Raw genomic sequence first — 17,134 nt, 5'->3', positions numbered from 1 at the left:
ATAGGATTGTTGTTATTATCTATATATGTAAATGATAAGGCTGACAAGGTGAGCAGCAGTTGTGGTTGTTTGCTGATGAGCTGTGGTGTATGGTAAGGTGTCGAAGTTGAGTGACTGTAGGAAGATACGAGATGACGTAGGCAAAATTTCCAGTATTTGTGATGAATGGCAGCTAGCCCTAAATGTGGAAAACGTAAGTTAATGCAAATGAGTAGGAAGATGAAACCTGTAATGTTTGGATACAGTATTATAAGTGTCCTGCCTGACACAGTCAAGTTTTTTTAAATATCTGGGCATTACGTATCAAAGTGATATGTGGTGGAACGTGCACGTGAGAACTGTGGTAGGGAAGGCGAGTGGTCGACTTCGGTCTATCGGGAGAATTTTAGGAAAGAGTGGTTCACCTGTAAAGGGGACTATATAAAGCGCACTGGTGTGACCTATTCTTCAGTACTACTTGAGTGTTTGGGATCTATATCAGGTGGGATTGAAGAAAGACATCAAAGCAATTCAGAGGTGAGCTGCCAGATTTGTTACCAATAGGTTCAAACAACAAGTAAGTGTTACGGAGATGCTTTGGGAACTCAGATGGGGAATCCCTGTAGGGAAGGTGACGTCCATTTTGAGAAACACTATTGAGAAAATTTAGAGAAACGGCATTTGAAGGTGACTGCCAAATTATTCTGCTGCCACCAGTGTACATTGCGCATGAAGGGAACATGAAAGGAAATGACAAGTAGTGGTACAGGGTACCCTCCACCATGCACTGTAAGGTGGCTTGCGCAGTATCTATGTAGATGTATGTGTAGGAATATTTTTGACATACCAAATTACAAATCTAAAAGTTCATTAATATTCTAATAATTTGTTTTATGTTTCAAATTATTTTACATTTTACATTCAGTTTTTTCTTTTTTTCCTTTTTTTGTATTTATTTTACTGTCTCATATACCTACATTTTGGAAATAAAAAATAATAAGTAATTCATTATTATGATATGCCTAAACTGTAGTATTCTTTTTACACCATGCAGTAAAATGAACAAAATTTCTTCACATAATACACTCGACGGACTTCACATAATACACTCGACGGACAACACAGTGTAAAACAAAATTTATCAGGATGTCAAATTGTGGCAGGTGATCATCTAAATATCCTTATATGTATCAGGCATATTTAAGTACATTGGAAAAACATGACAAACAGAATTGATTATGTATTAATCATGGCAGCTGGATTATATTGTTTCTTAAGTGGAGATATCATAATCATTCTGCAGAACTAGATCTGAATATCTCCCCACATTCTTCAAACGAAAGCCGTATACGTCTAATGTCTGTACATGTTCTGTCGAGCCTTTTGTCATCACTAGATGAACAAGTTCATTGGCCTCAGGTATGATGGTCAAAATGTTGTTATTGTTGCTTAAAAAAAGTACTGACAACACCCCTTTTCATAGTTTCAAAAGAAACTAACGGAAAGTTTGGACTGAGAATTCGAGAATCTCTATGAAGCACCAAATGTTTTGTGACAGCATCAAAATCTGATAAATTACTCTCAGATCACATCAAAAGACATTTGACAGAAGTTCCCAGTGCAGAGAAAAACCGGTTAAATTCTTTGGGTGGTCAGTCTAAACCATTTTGAGTGTAGTATCTGAGGACAAAGAAAATGTTCATCTGTTGATTCCAAAAAGCTTGACAGGATAGGTACAGCCTTTGGACATATATGGCATTTGATGTTGAAAGAACTATGTGAGAAGATTTTCAGATCTAGTTCTGCTGAATGATTGTCAAATCTCCCCTTAAGAAGCGATATATCAATCTGAATAATCAACCAATTGTCTTCGACAAGGTTTTTCAGTGTACTGACATATGCCTATACAAATCAGGATATTTAGAAAATCACCAGCCACAGTTTACAAATTGTGCTGAATTTTGTTTTTATATTGTGCTGTCCATCGCGTGTGTTATTGTGAAGAAATTTTGATCATTTTATGTTCATGATGTAAAAAAAATTATTTCAAGATTTCTGTAAGATTATCATTATTGTAATTATATTGTATCATAATAATGAGTTACTTATTATTTTCAATTGAAACAATATACATATGTGAAATGATAAACTAACAAAAAAATGTAAAACATAAAATAACAATTAAACACACAAAGAAGTAAAATAGATTATTAGAATAATAATGAACTTTGAGATATTTTATTAGTTATGTTGAAAATACACAGATGGCACATTATGTTCAGCTTATTTTTTCAAAAATGGTGCTTCGGGAATGAGCCTTCCTACACATGGATGTATGTGGTGTGAAAGCTTCTTTAATTTATGTTGTGACAGAAGTTTTTATTTTTCAAAATTAATTTAGTGGTGATGTACTCGTATTTTGCAAAATTTCAAATTATTGCGAAAGTTGATCACACAATTTTTATGAAAATTAACTACCTTTAAACTTCTATATGAAACAAATGGTTTTGAAGATATTACCTCTAAACCTAATATTCCAAATTACCTTTCTGAGTGTGTTTTACCCCGTAAAAGTGAAATTGAGCTAAAACAAAAAAATACATATTGCACTATTTTGACCCCTCTGCTTACCTGCCATGTTTCATCAAGATCTTTTACTTACACCTGGGAATGTTTCCATGTGAGTTAAAACTATGAACACCATCTATTGCTTCTTTGGTGTACTATGCCATAGTGATTAAAAATCAAAACTACTAACCTGAGCGGATGACTTTTAGTTAAAAATTTAAATTATGGTATCTTTTTTTCTGTGTTCAGATTTTGATGACATAAAGTGTATGTATCTCACCAAGCTAAGTTCAAGTTACTTACAAAACCCTCACCTCTAGTAGTTTTGGAGATTAGCATGTTCAGATGGACAGACATGACTGTTTTACAGTTTTATTATTAGTGTAGGTAACCACTTCGTATACAATTGCTGCTTCTGTTCTTTCCAAGGCCAGTTTTTGTCTCATTATTACTTAACTGCGCTCTCCTTTAAAAGCATCTGTACTGAATATAATGTGCTGCCAAAATTTTGTAACCTTATTCAGAATTGAATCTGTCTGATTTTACTAGTGTGACTCTGTGTTGATTAACGATGTTGTTTTCTTAATTCTAGCATGGTCAAACTGCTCTGATGCTGGCAACATCTCATGGTAACCTGGAAATGGTGGAAATGCTTACAGAAGCAGGTGCTGATATGAATATCCAGGATGCTGATGGTAGCACTGCTCTGATGTGTGCTGCAGACCATGGCTACACTGACATTGTCAAACACATAATATCTCAACCAGACTGTGATGTCACTATTGTTGATTCTGTAAGTACCAGCATCATAAGTAATCTTCAGTTCATCTTTTTCATATACATGAGATAAATCTACTTGCATGCATTGATTGCTTTTCCAAAAATTAATGTAATTTGATTCTAATTGGAAAGATCACCATGACATTTGATAAAAGATAGAAACAACACAGAATAGTCAATAATTACTGCTATATATACCTCTCCTCTGAGACATCATTTATAAGTATAGTTCTTTTACTTGCTGATACCAACTGGTAGGCTACTGAACTGAGAATGGGTGTAGCTACACAGATGTTTGAAAATATATTACAGAAAGTATCACATTAAGATGCAGGAAATTTTTGTCTAAAAAGATGTACATTGCACTCAGCTATCCGTTACTCATTTTTAGTCTTTTTGGGGATGGTAGAACAGATTCTAAGGTTTTTTTACAAATTTTTCATATCTGAGTGTGTTTAAACAATTCAGTGTCCTAAAGGAAACCATTGTAAGAGACAATGTAAATGTACTTATCCAGAAGCTTCAGACTCAAATGGAAATATGTAATGCAAATGTGACTATCTGTCACTTGCCAATACTAGAGAAAAGCCATTCATTCATCATGTGTGAAATTATCATTGCAAGACAAACATTACATGATGCTTTCTACTAAAACAGAAATTACTTTAGGTCAGTTCTCAAGTCTTTCTCAGTGTTAAGTGACAATGTGTTGGAAATGATATGGAACTTAGTTCAGTGACATGGTTAATCTTTAGTCATGATAGTATTTTGTTATAATATTCTCCATAGCATGAGATATCAAAGAAAATTATTAGTGAGAGTTATTAAGAAAAGCATACCTGTCCTCAGGTTTGAATGCCAAAATGCTTCCCTATATATAAGTAAGTCAAAGTGCAAATAAAGATTGACAGACTGCAGGAAACGGAGTTTCCGGGGTGTGGCATTACTGCTGGAGTAGGAGCACAATTATGTGATACTGATGCCTGTTTGGAAGCAGCAACTGAAGAAAATTGGTGGATGCAAATATCCAACTGTGGACCATGAATGTGATTAACCGAAGAATGATATATTTTTTGGCACACAGCACTGATGGGCTGCCCAACATTTTCCCTAGTGTAAATATAACACTGTGGCATGTGATACAGGAATGACAGCCTGTTTTCATGATTTGATGGTATTTGCTATGTGGGTGCTGCAGACAAATATTTCCCTTGTGAGCATTTGTTTGAACTTACATTACCAATATTTTGGATTTTAATAGATGCTTGAACCACATAGTCACATGAGGCTTTATGTTTTAAACACTATTGTTGTCAAAATCACATTTCCAGGTCTCTGCCACAATCATATACTCAAAGGGATAATAAAGGCCTGTCAGGTAGTAGTGCAGACCTTTCTGACAGCTCTTATTGTAGGTGAAGATGTGTTCACTAAATGAATGTTTCATTCGGCTATATGTTCCAGAAATGTAACATTTTCTCATAATATCATTAATTTTATGAATGGATATTTTACGAATGGGGTTATACCAATAGTCCAAACACAGAGACTTCTTTTTAGAATTTTATGAAATGGTCTATTGCCACAAATCATGCAGGTAATGAAAGACATTAGAAACACTAGAACAACCGTATTTACAAATATTTAGTTGTCAGGGGTGTAAGAATTATCCTAAACATAAACTCCCAAAGTTACTGTAGGAAAGGTGGTTATATCTGGAAATATGAATAAGGGAATGGCAATAAACTGCTAACACACATGTCAAGTGTTAGGCTGGGTGCATTGAGGATTGAAAAAGTTCATAAGAGGTCTTGAGTTGGAGTACATATATGGCATAAAAATGTGTAGTACGTGGGAGTACGTATATGGCATAAAATGTGTAACTTGAAGAATTATCAAACATAACATAGCTAACAATCAGATTATCCTGCAAAATTAGACATATGTTATGAAAAAAAAGTGAACAAACTTGTTACTTTGTAAGTTAGACTATTCATCCCATACAAGTACTCTTGATGGCTTGTTGCTTGACCTATCAGGTTAGTTGTGGTTTGTTTTTCTTAAAAGCATTATACATATGTGCTTGCTGAATAGGGGTTAGTCCATAGTGCAACAGAAAAAGCAAGGAAACTCTTTATTATTGTGGAGACAAGTGTGTGTGTACATGCGTGTATGTTAAGACACTTGTAACACCCTTATTTTTTGAATCATTTTCCACTTCCAAATCTTTGTATGATGATATGTCTGGGCTATAAGTTAAATGATTTAGAACAATCTGCTGATTGATTTGGGTCAGGAGAAAGGGGGGGGGGGGATGGGGAGGCAGAAATTTAGCATTTGCATGGAAAAGTAACACGGGATTGCTTTGGATGCTGTACTGCTTAATAATATACATTGATGATCCAAAACATTATGACCACTGTCCATCGCATGATTGAATGCCACCTGGTGGCGTTGTGGGCAAGCGACGCAATAAAAAAAAGTATATAAGGGGAGCAGAGATGAATAGGGACTCATTCTAGTGATGATTGGGCTGCAAATTGGGAAGTCCACTGGCATAGCAACTCTGAATAAAAAAGCCGGATTGTACTGGCATGGCCCCTGGAGACAAGCATCTTGAAAACAGCAAAGCTGTTTGTCTGTTTGCATGCTCTTGCCATGAGCATCTATGGAATGTGGTTGGGGGACAGTGAAAACATGAGTAGGTGACAAGGTGTTGGGTGTCCATACCTCACAACCGCTCTGTAAATCATGCTAGGCTATGATCTGTGACAGGTCTGATGACAGAGTGACTCTCTGGTGCAGGCACAAGTGTTTCAAAGCATGATGTTCAGCACTTTGTTGAATTTGGGGCTCCACAGCAGGTGACCTCTGTGTGCTCCAGTGTTGACTTAACGACATCATCAATTAAGATTGCAGTGGGCATGGGATCATAAGAGACTACTTGTGGATGAATGGAAACATGTTGTCTTGTCCGATGAATAACATTTCTTGTTACACCAGGTCGATGGTTGGGTCTGGATATGTCATCAAGTCTGCTTGAATCGTGCAGCATGTTACAGATGCAGGCTCTTTAGGGCTCAGTATTATGCTATGGGGGATATTCAACTATGCTTGCATGGGTCTAGGGGTAGCAGTTGAAGGCACTATAACAGCTGTCAACTACACAAACATTATTATGGACCACCTGCATGTCTTCTTGCTTCATGTGTACCCCATCAGCAGTGGCATCTTCCAGCAGGAATAACTGTGTGTCACAAGGCCAGAATCGCACTACAGTGATGTGGAATAGTCACTTATGAAGAGATGTACGAAATGTAGATAAGTCTTAGCAGGGAAGAAGCAACTGAACATTCTTTATGCAAAATACATAGTAAAATATGTCACATCTATTCTTAACACAAGTTGCAGACCTGTGTCAATATGAATAATTTATTTATTCTTCAGTGCTATAGAAACAGTTGGATATTAGCATTTTTTCAACTCTTTCTTTAAATATACTAAATGTTTTTATATTCTTTATTTCTGCAGGCAATACATTGAAGAAAATTTTAGGTTTGAATTACCACATTTTTTAGTATACGACCTCCTTGTGTACTTCTCCTATGAAAGTCTTGTTTCCTTCTAGTTTCACAATTGTTATTTTTTCTGTCAAATGCTGAAAATTCTCTATAGGATCTAAAGTAACAAACACTTTATCATACACTGACAGAAATAAGATTGCAGCACTAAGCAGGAATTGTCACATAAACAAAAGTTGGTAGAAGCTGTTGCGTATTCAGATTTCACAACAGTCACGTGAGGGTGTGCTAGTAATGCTACTATGACGATGCAGATCAAATTTGCTTTAAATACATGCAGTAACTAATGCCTTTGAGAGGGACTCGGTGAGTTGATGTTAGTCAAAATGTCTTTAAGGCAAGAAAAGACACCATTATCAACACCTCACTGTGTTTGAATGAGGTCATGTAATAGGGCTATGAGCAGCTGAATGTTCCTTCTGTGAAATGGAGGAAGCCTTTGCAGGAATGTTGCTGGCAGCTGTGGTCACGAGAATGTATGGTCGGAAGAAGACTGGTCTCCAGATGGCCATGTGATGCTACCGAGAAGGAAGACCTTCATATTTGGCGTATGGCTCTAGCACATCAAACTGCATCTGCAGCAATAATTTAAGCAGCAGTTGGCACCGTAGTGACACAACGAACTGTTATAAATCGGTTACTTCGAGGACAGCTCCAAGCCAGACATACTGTAGCATGCATTCCACTGACCCCGAACCACCACAATTTGTGATTTATGTGGTATCAAGCAGGAGCTCATTGGAGGGCAGGGAGGATCTGTGTTCGGTTTCCTAATGGAAGCTGGTTCTGCCTCGGTGCCAGTGATGGCTGTAGTTGGCTAGGGGGCAGCCAGTTGGCATCCTGTAACTAATCTGTCTGCGTGTGCTACACACACTGGACCTATACCTGGAGTTATGGCCCGAGGTACAGTTCCATATGACAGCAGGAGCACTCTGGTGGTTGTCCCATGCACCCTGACTGCAAATTTGTATGTCAGTCTGTTGGCTCGACCTGTTGTGCTGTCATTTAGGAACAACACTCCAGGGAGTTTTTTCCAACAAGGTAACACTCACCCACATAACACTGTTGTAACCCAACATGCTCTACACAGTGTTGACTTGTTGTCTTGGCATACTCAGTCACCAGATCTGTTTCCAGTCGAGCACATGTGGGACACCATCAGATGAGAATTCCAGCGTCACCCGCAAACACCAATAACAGACCAAGTGCAACAGGCATGGAACTCCATCTCTCAAACTAACATCCGGCACATGTACAGCAGAATGCATTCACATTTGCCCACTTGCATTCAACATGCTGGTGGTTATACCGGTTATTAATGTACACATTTCACATTTGCAGTGGCTTATCTTGCACTTATATTTACCTGTAAATTTTAAATGAGTGAGTTGTAAAACTAGCATTTCCTCAGAACACCACACTAAAATAACAAGGGGTCAATAAGAAACTGCAATAGTGTTCCTGGAGATGGCCATGTGTTCAGCACATTCACCCTGTATAGTGAGTGGGTTCACTTTCCAGATTGTTGGAGTAAACAGGACTGAACTTCAGCTGAGGTCGTCTCAAGGTGTGGCAGGGGGCGAAAGACATTCCGGAGGGCTGAACGGAAAGCCTCTCCAGTTTGTCTGACGAACCGGTTTCAGGCTCTGTCTCAGGCTGATACTGATCTTCGGCCTGACATGGCTGCTTGTCCTGTTCCAGAGGTTGCCTCTCAGTCTGCAAGATCCGGGCAGTCGCAGAGGGTGGGCTTACTGGTAGTTGGGAGCTCCAACGTCAGGCGCGTAATGGTGCCCCTTAGGGAAATGGCAGCAAGAGAGGGGAAGAAAACGAATGTGCACTCCGTGTGCATACCGGGGGGGGGTCATTCCAGATGTGAAAAGGGTCCTTCCGGATGCAATGAAGGGTACAGGGTGCACCCATCTGCAGGTGGTCGCTCATGTCGGCACCAATGATGTGTGTCGCTATGGATCGGAGGAAATCCTCTCTGGCTTCTGGTGGCTATCTGATTTGGTGAAGACTGCCAGTCTCGCTAGCGGGATGAAAGCAGAGCTCACCATCTGCAGCATCGTCGACAGGACTGACTACGGACCTTTGGTACAGAGCCGAGTGGAGGGTCTGAATCAGAGGCTGAGACGGTTCTGCGACCGTGTGGGCTGCAGATTCCTCGACTTGCGCCATAGGGTGGTGGGGTTTCGGGTTCCGCTGGATAGGTCAGGAGTCCACTATACGCAACAAGCGGCTACACGGGTAGCAGGGGTTGTGTGGCGTGGGCTGGGTGGTTTTTTAGGTTAGATGGCCTTGGGCAAGTACAGAAAGGGCAACAGCCTCAACGGGTGCGGGGCAAAGTCAGGACATGCGGGGACCAAGCAGCAATCGGTATTGTAATTGTCAACTGTCGAAGCTGCGTTGGTAAAGTACCAGAACTTCAAGCGCTGATAGAAAGCACCGAAGCTGAAATCGTTATAGGCACAGAAAGCTGGCTTAAGCCAGAGATAAATTCTGCCGAAATTTTTACAAAGGTACAGACGGTGTTTAGAAAGGATAGATTGCATGCAACTGGTGGTGTAGTGTTTGTCGCTGTTAGTAGTAGTTTATCCTGTAGTGAAGTAGAAGTGGATAGTTCCTGTGAATTATTATGGGTGGAGGTTACACTCAACAACCGAACTAGGTTAATAATTGGCTCCTTTTACCGACCTCCCGACTCAGCAGCATTAGTGGCAGAACAACTGAGAGAAAATTTGGAATACATTTCACATAAATTTTCTCAGCATGTTATAGTCTTAGGTGGAGATTTCAATTTACCAGATATAGACTGGGACACTCAGATGTTTAGGACGGGTGGTAGGGACAGAGCATCGAGTGACATTATACTGGGTGCACTATCCGAAAATTACCTCGAGCAATTAAACAGAGAACCGACTCGTGGAGATAACATCTTGGACCTACTGATAACAAACAGACCCGAACTTTTCGACTCTGTATGTACAGAACAGGGAATCAGTGATCATAAGGCCGTTGCAGCATCCCTGAATATGGAAGTTAATAGGAATATAAAAAAAGGGAGGAAGGTTTATCTGTTAGGAAGAGTAATAGAAGGCAGATTTCAGACTACCTAACAGATCAAAACGAAAATTTCTGTTCCGACACTGACAATGTTGAGTGTTTATGGAAAAAGTTCAAGGCAATCGTAAAATGCATTTTAGACAGGTACGTGCCGAGTAAAACTGTGAGGGACGGGAAAAACCCACCGTGGTACAACAACAAAGTTAGGAAACTACTGCGAAAGCAAAGAGAGCTCCACTCCAGGTTTAAACGCAGCCAAAACCTCTCAGACAAACAGAAGCTAAACGATGTCAAAGTTAGCGTAAGGAGGGCTATGCGTGAAGCGTTCAGTGAATTCGAAAGTAAAATTCTATGTACCGACTTGACAGAAAATCCTAGGAAGTTCTGGTCTTACGTTAAATCAGTAAGTGGCTCGAAACAGCATATCCAGACAGTACGGGATGATGATGGCATTGAAACAGAGGATGACACGCGTAAAGCTGAAATACTAAACACCTTTTTCCAAAGCTGTTTCACAGAGGAAGACCGCACTGCAGTTCCTTCTCTAAATCCTCGCACAAACGAAAAAATGGCTGACATCAAAATAAGTGTCCAAGGAATAGAAAAGCAACTGGAATCACTCAATAGAGGAAAGTCCACTGGACCTGACGGGATACCAATTCGATTCTACACAGAGTACGCGAAAGAACTTGCCCCCCTTCTAACAGCCATGTACCGCAAGTCTCTAGAGGAACGGAGGGTTCCAAATGATTGGAAAAGAGCACAGATAGTCCCAGTCTTCAAGAAGGGTCGTCGAGCAGATGCGCAAAACTATAGACCTATATCTCTGACGTCGATCTGTTGTAGAATTTTAGAACATGTTTTTTGCTCAAGTATCATGTCGTTTTTGGAAACCCAGAATCTACTATGTAGGAATCAACATGGATTCCGGAAACAGCGATCGTGTGAGACCCAACTCGCTTTATTTGTTCATGAGACCCAGAAAATATTAGATACAGGCTCCCAGGTAGATGCTATTTTTCTTGACTTCCGGAAGGCGTTCGATACAGTTCCGCACTGTCGCGTGATAAACAAAGTAAGAGCCTACGGAATATCAGACCAGCTGTGTGGCTGGATTGAAGAGTTTTTAGCAAACAGAACACAGCATGTTGTTATCAATGGAGAGACGTCTACAGACGTTAAAGTAACCTTTGGCGTGCCACAGGGGAGTGTTATGGGACCATTGGTTTTTACAATATATATAAATGACCTAGTAGATAGTGTCGGAAGTTCCATGCGGCTTTTCGCGGATGATGCTGTAGTATACAGAGAAGTTGCAGCATTAGAAAATTGTAGCGAAATGCAGGAAGATCTGCAGCGGATAGGCACTTGGTGCAGGGAGTGGCAACTGACCCTTAACATAGACAAATGTAATGTATTGCGAATACATAGAAAGAAGGATCCTTTATTGTATGATTATATGATAGCGGAACAAACACTGGTTGCAGTTATTTCTGTAAAATATCTGGGAGTATGCGTGCGGAACGATTTGAAGTGGAATGATCATATAAAATTAATTGTTGGTAAGGCGGGTACCAGGTTGAGATTCATTGGGTGAGGGCTTAGAAAATGTAGTCCATCAACAAAGGAGGTGGCTTACAAAACACTCGTTCGACCTATACTTGAGTATTGCTCATCAGTGTGGGATCCGTACCAGATCGGTCTGATGGAGGAGATAGAGAAGATCCAAAGAAGAGCAGCGCGTTTCGTCACAGGGTTATTTGGTAACCGTGATAGTGTTACGGGGATTTTTAATAAACTCAAGTGGCAGTCTCTGCAAGAGAGGCGCTCTGCATCGCGGTGTAGCTTGCTCACCAGGTTTCGAGAGGGTGCGTTTCTGGATGAGGTATCGAATATATTGCTTCCCCCTACTTATACCTCCCGAGGAGATCACGAATGTAAAATTAGAGAGATTAGAGCGCGCACAGAGGCTTTCAGACAGTCGTTCTTCCCGCGAAACATACGCGACTGGAACAGGAAAGGGAGGTAATGACAGTGGCACGTAAAGTGCCCTCCACCACACACCGTTGGGTGGCTTGCGGAGTATAAATGTAGATGTAGATGTAGATGAAATAATATCATCATTTGTGGTTAAGTGAATTTTGATTCATTACATTATTCAGAGGTGCACCTCTCTAGATCTCCATTTACATAGATACTCCGCAAGTCACTGAATGGTGCGTGGTTAGTGGAGGGCACCCTGTACCACTACATGTCTTTTCCCCTCCTGTTCCACTCTGTATGCCTCCGTATGGGCCCTAATTTCTTAGAGCTTATCTTCATAGTCCTTACATGCCATGCACGTTGGCGGCAGTAGAATCGTTTGGCAATCACCTTCCAGTGTCAGTTCTCTAAATTTTCTCAATAGTGTTTCTCGAAAAGGATGTCGCCTTCCCTCCAGGAATTCCCATTTGAGTTCCCGAAGCATCTCCGTAACACTTACATGTTGTTCAAATCTACCGGTAACAAATCTAGGTGCTCATCTCTGAATTGCTTCTCTCTTCCAAACACTCAAGTAGTACTCAAGGATAGGCCGCACCAGCATCCTACGTGCAGTCTCCTTTACAGGTGAATGACTGTTTCCTAAAATTCTCGCAATAGATTGTAACAAATACTTAACAGTGGAGGGCAGTAATTCAAAGGGGTTTAGTTCCATATCACATACAGGGAGGATGGTGGTACAATGATGTGCTGCACTGGATTATTATTTATTCCTCTCTGTCTGTAAGGTTTTATAAATCACTTGAGGTAGTTCCTGCAAAGTTCCTTCAGCAAAGAACCAAGATAGTTCTCTCTCCTATCCTTCCTCCCTCTTGCCCACATTCCCATTTCTTTATCCTGCTGAGAAATTGTTCTTTCCCCTCTCCCGTCTCTCTCTCTCTCTCTCTCTCTCTCTCTCTCTCTCTCTCTCAACACTCACCAGCAACTTCAAATTGGATGATTTCCAAGTATTTATGTATGCCAGATGTTGTCTCCAATGCTCATGAAAAGCATGGATTTCATATTTTCAGTGTAAGCAAATTATTTGTTTGTGAATTGAATCCTTATTTAGTCCTAAGTTTTGCTGTGCTTTTTCATATTGTAATACATTTGCATTAATATTTTGATTTCATTTTTCATAGGATGGAAATAGCGCACTGAATATTGCAATGGAAGCTGGAAATAGGCACATTGGGTTGCTTCTATATGCTCATGAACATTTCTCACGTAGTGGTTCTCCTCATGGATCTCTCCGACTGAAGCGTTCCAGAAGCTCAACTCCAACTTCAAGAGGCACAGTCACTCCATCATCACCACTAATGACACGTGATGGTTTAGACAAATCAAGTTCGTAATGAACATATGTATTTCAGAATATAAAGAAGATGAAAACTAAGCCTCAAATACAAATATAGATTTTAAAGATCTCGACTTCTTGGAAAGTTTTGTAATTTGAGGTAGAGCCAACACTTGCTTAAAGTAAATAGTGAATCTCCATTCTATAAAGTCATACTTCATTCTTTTAGAGTTAGATATATAGAGGAAATTATTGGAACAATAATCTTGGCCCTAATGATAGATGTTGTGGGGTGGAAGAAGAGGGCTGGAGTGGAAACAAAAGAAATAATTCTCCAATCCATCTGCCCTGCATCTACTTTAATCTTCGGTTCACTTATGACCAAGTTTTTTCCTTTTTAATTTAGGATGATAATTCCATAAATGTTTGATACTGTGACTTGACTACTCTGGTTTGTGTGTGTGTGTGTGTGTGTGTGTGTGTGTGTGTGTGTGTTGGCCCTACCTTCACTTTTGATTCTTCCTAATGAGGTCAGCATCTTTATAAAATCTTTGGTCATATTTGTATTAAAAGAGTGTATTTTTTATATGTTGCTGTCATTTTTCAGCAATGCTACGGACATTTTATAAGTTTGTTCAATAATTAAGAGCAGTTATTTTAATTTTAAACTAATTAAAAATATTCTGTTCCAAAACTAATTTTATGAGCTTATTCTTATAAGTGACAATAGCAGTGGCAGCTGATATATTTTGACTGATCTGTTCATTTTGTTGTGGAATTGTTCCATTTAGTGAGTTGATCACTAAATTAGACACCCTGATGACTATCACCAGAACTTGCTGTTCGGTACCGAGTATGGGGTGTCAGACTCTTAGACAATTTTTTCTTAAATTGTGCGCATATACCATTGCAACAATTTAATGTGAATACTTCACAAGTTTTTGAAGGTATACTTGTTGCAGGAATTGCAAATGTCTTTCATTTTTTAAAATTTTGTTGGGTCTGTCATGCAAATGAGATAAGAGAATTCAGCAAAGTAGTTAGTTACCTATGGAAATGAGGAATTTTTTTTGGTAGATGTCCCCATTAGATTCATTAGGATGTAATTGGTGTCTGTATGAACTTATTAGTGTTTTGGGCATTGCCAGCGACTATCAGGACTTTGTGTGTTAGTGGAATAAAATGTGATTCCTATGACCAGATGTGCATTTAAAACTTATAACATAAGGGTGCTCTCTCAATTTGAAAGTTTCTCTCTGTAATATGTATCACTGTGATTAGTCAAAACTACTTTCTGGCTGTACAGTTTTTGTCCATTATCAGCAGAAGAATAATCAAAACACAGTTACTTTTTTCTGGTTTACCTTACAGTTACGTTAACTGCGCACTTAGTTCTTTCCCTCCGCATTTTTATTCACTGATTATGTAAGTCAAAATGGTAGTTCAAAGACTACTCTGGAGAAGTCCTCAAAGTAATCTTCCAGTGTGTCCAAAACACACACTGTGAAGTTTTAGTAGATGAAATAGGTAACAACCTGAACAGAATCAAGTAGCAGGAAAACATCTTAAATAGGGCCAGACAAGAGTGTTTGCAATTTCTTGGAACTGCTGGGCAGTTGATTTTGGCATTCCCTGAGTCCACATTTCAACTGCCACATTGTATGATTTCCTTTATTTTCTGTCTTGCTGATTGTAATTTTACTTTTGTGCTTCCTGCTTATGAAGCAAGTAAATGCTGCTGTTGTTATTATTATTATTGTTGTTGTTGTTATATTAATTTTAATCGTGTTCCAGTGCATCTGGATTTCTATATTTTTGTCTAAACGTTCTCTTGTCATTTTCATGCCAGTATTCTGTAACAGATATATGTTTACAGTGTAAAGCTCTGATTTGTGAGAATATTAGAGGAAGTATAAAATATTTTCAGATTCAGAACTTCATAGAAAAAATATTGGCAGTGGTCTAAGTAATTATTTTTTACCTACCTTACTTTATACACAGTTTAACAAATTTTAAAATATGTTGGTAATGCTCTAAAGGATGAGTTATATTAATAGTATTGATGATAAACTGTAATGGCTGTATGTTACTACAGTATTGGTGTTTTAGCAATCCCAAGAATCTTCATTAACAATATATTAGCCATGTATGTCCATCCATAGTTGTAACTGACAAAAGTAACTTTCATGTTGAATATTTCTAAATAAATTTCAGTGCTACTTAAATATTTATTGAAGAAATATGTGTCTGAAATACAGTATTTTTGAATGTATCATAGAAATTCAGTGTAGTAACTGATGTCTGACTACTATAAATAAATATTTTCGTAAAGAAATAAAAATAAGTGCTAATTTTTTAAAATTATCTAAGATTTCAGTTGCTAGTGTGATAAAAAAAATTGCTGCTGAAAGAATGAAGTTCTTATGCTCACACTGACAATAACATTTCAGTTTATCTGAAACGGTAAGTGTGTTCTAAAGTGTTACACATAAAGTAGTGTTTTGTTTAAAGGGATTGCTATTTTTTGCTAACCATTATAATATATTGCTGGTCATATACATCCAGTTACATGTCTGCCTTAAGAATAGCTTCTTAAAATTTATTTTGTTATTGAATTGTAACTTTTTAGACTCTTAGACTTAGTTGGCTAAAAGAGAGGACTGAAATCCAGCACTCATGTTTTAACGAGATGAAGCACAGGAATGAGAATTTTTCCGTGTACACAGAATCTCATTGTGGACTAAATCTGCCTAGAATGGTTGTGCATGGTAGAATTGTGAGCCATATTTAGACTGATACAAACTAAAAATGTGGGTTATATGCTATTTTCTTAAATTACAAGGAAAGTGACTACCTATGAATGTAAATAAAAATAAACATTATTACTGCAAATAGACTCTTCTATTGAAATAACACACCACACTCTTCAAACAGTGGAAAATCCTGGCAGGAATAATGAGAATGTTATGAAAGGATAGATTGCTACCCGTCACATAGAGATGTTGAGTTGCAGACAGGCACAATAAAAAGATCGCTAAACATGTGAACTTTTGACCAGAAGGTCTTCTAAAGTAGGCAAACACACACACACACACACACACACACACACACACACACACACACACACACACGTCAGCACAACTCACACACGACCTGTGTCTCCGGCCACTGAGCTTGATGAAACTTAGACCATATCTAGAGCAAACTGTTGCAATGTAGTACAGAAGGTAAATAAAAGATACACTCAATGAGATGAACAGAAATGGCACTTTTATCCAAAGACAATAATTACATTACAGTTGCTGCATTCATGATGGTCCGCTGGACATTAAGAAAGGTGAGGCATGCTTCGTAATAGGGTGTGTGATCACCACAGGCAGCAATGTATGCAGTGTAGCATGCTCTCATGCTGGCCACAAAGTTGATAAGGAGTTCATGTGGTAGATCATTCCATTCCTCCACCTGTACAGTCGACAACTGTTGGATGGTCATTGGTGTATGTGGACATGCTGCAATACTTCTCCCCAACACCTCCCACTCATGCTCAATGGGATTTAAGTGGGGGGAATGGACAGGTCAACCTATTCACCAAATAACCTCTCATTCCAAGAGCTCCTTCACCTGTGCTGCTCAATGCGGTCATTCATTGTCATCCATAAGAAGGAAGTTGGGGCCAAATGCAGACCCGAAACGATGCCCACGGGAAAGGAGTGCAGTGTCACAATAACATTGACTGGTGAGCATACCGTGTTCAATGATTCGGAGAGCATTATGCACGAGTAACATTATGCCTCCCCACACCTTAACACCTGGACGATGTAACCAATCATGGTCAACAACTCTATTC

General features: G+C 39.0%; 1 protein-coding gene across 1 annotated transcript in view; it reads left to right on the top strand.

Annotated features, from left to right (window-relative positions):
* LOC124721390 (KN motif and ankyrin repeat domain-containing protein 2) overlaps positions 1 to 13,360 on the top strand; it is a 387,950-nt gene extending 374,590 nt beyond the window's left edge. Inside the window, exons 13-14 of the mRNA XM_047246331.1 lie at positions 3,140 to 3,340; positions 13,133 to 13,360. Of these exons, the coding sequence (XP_047102287.1) occupies positions 3,140 to 3,340; positions 13,133 to 13,345 (414 nt within the window). The 3' untranslated portion in view covers positions 13,346 to 13,360. The remainder of the gene's footprint in view (positions 1 to 3,139; positions 3,341 to 13,132) is intronic.
* The last annotated feature ends 3,774 nt before the right edge of the window (positions 13,361 to 17,134 follow it).

This window comes from Schistocerca piceifrons, chromosome X (assembly GCF_021461385.2).
Source record: "Schistocerca piceifrons isolate TAMUIC-IGC-003096 chromosome X, iqSchPice1.1, whole genome shotgun sequence".
Taxonomy (NCBI): Eukaryota; Metazoa; Arthropoda; class Insecta; order Orthoptera; family Acrididae; genus Schistocerca; species Schistocerca piceifrons.
This window is presented reverse-complemented; position numbering and strand designations above follow the sequence as displayed.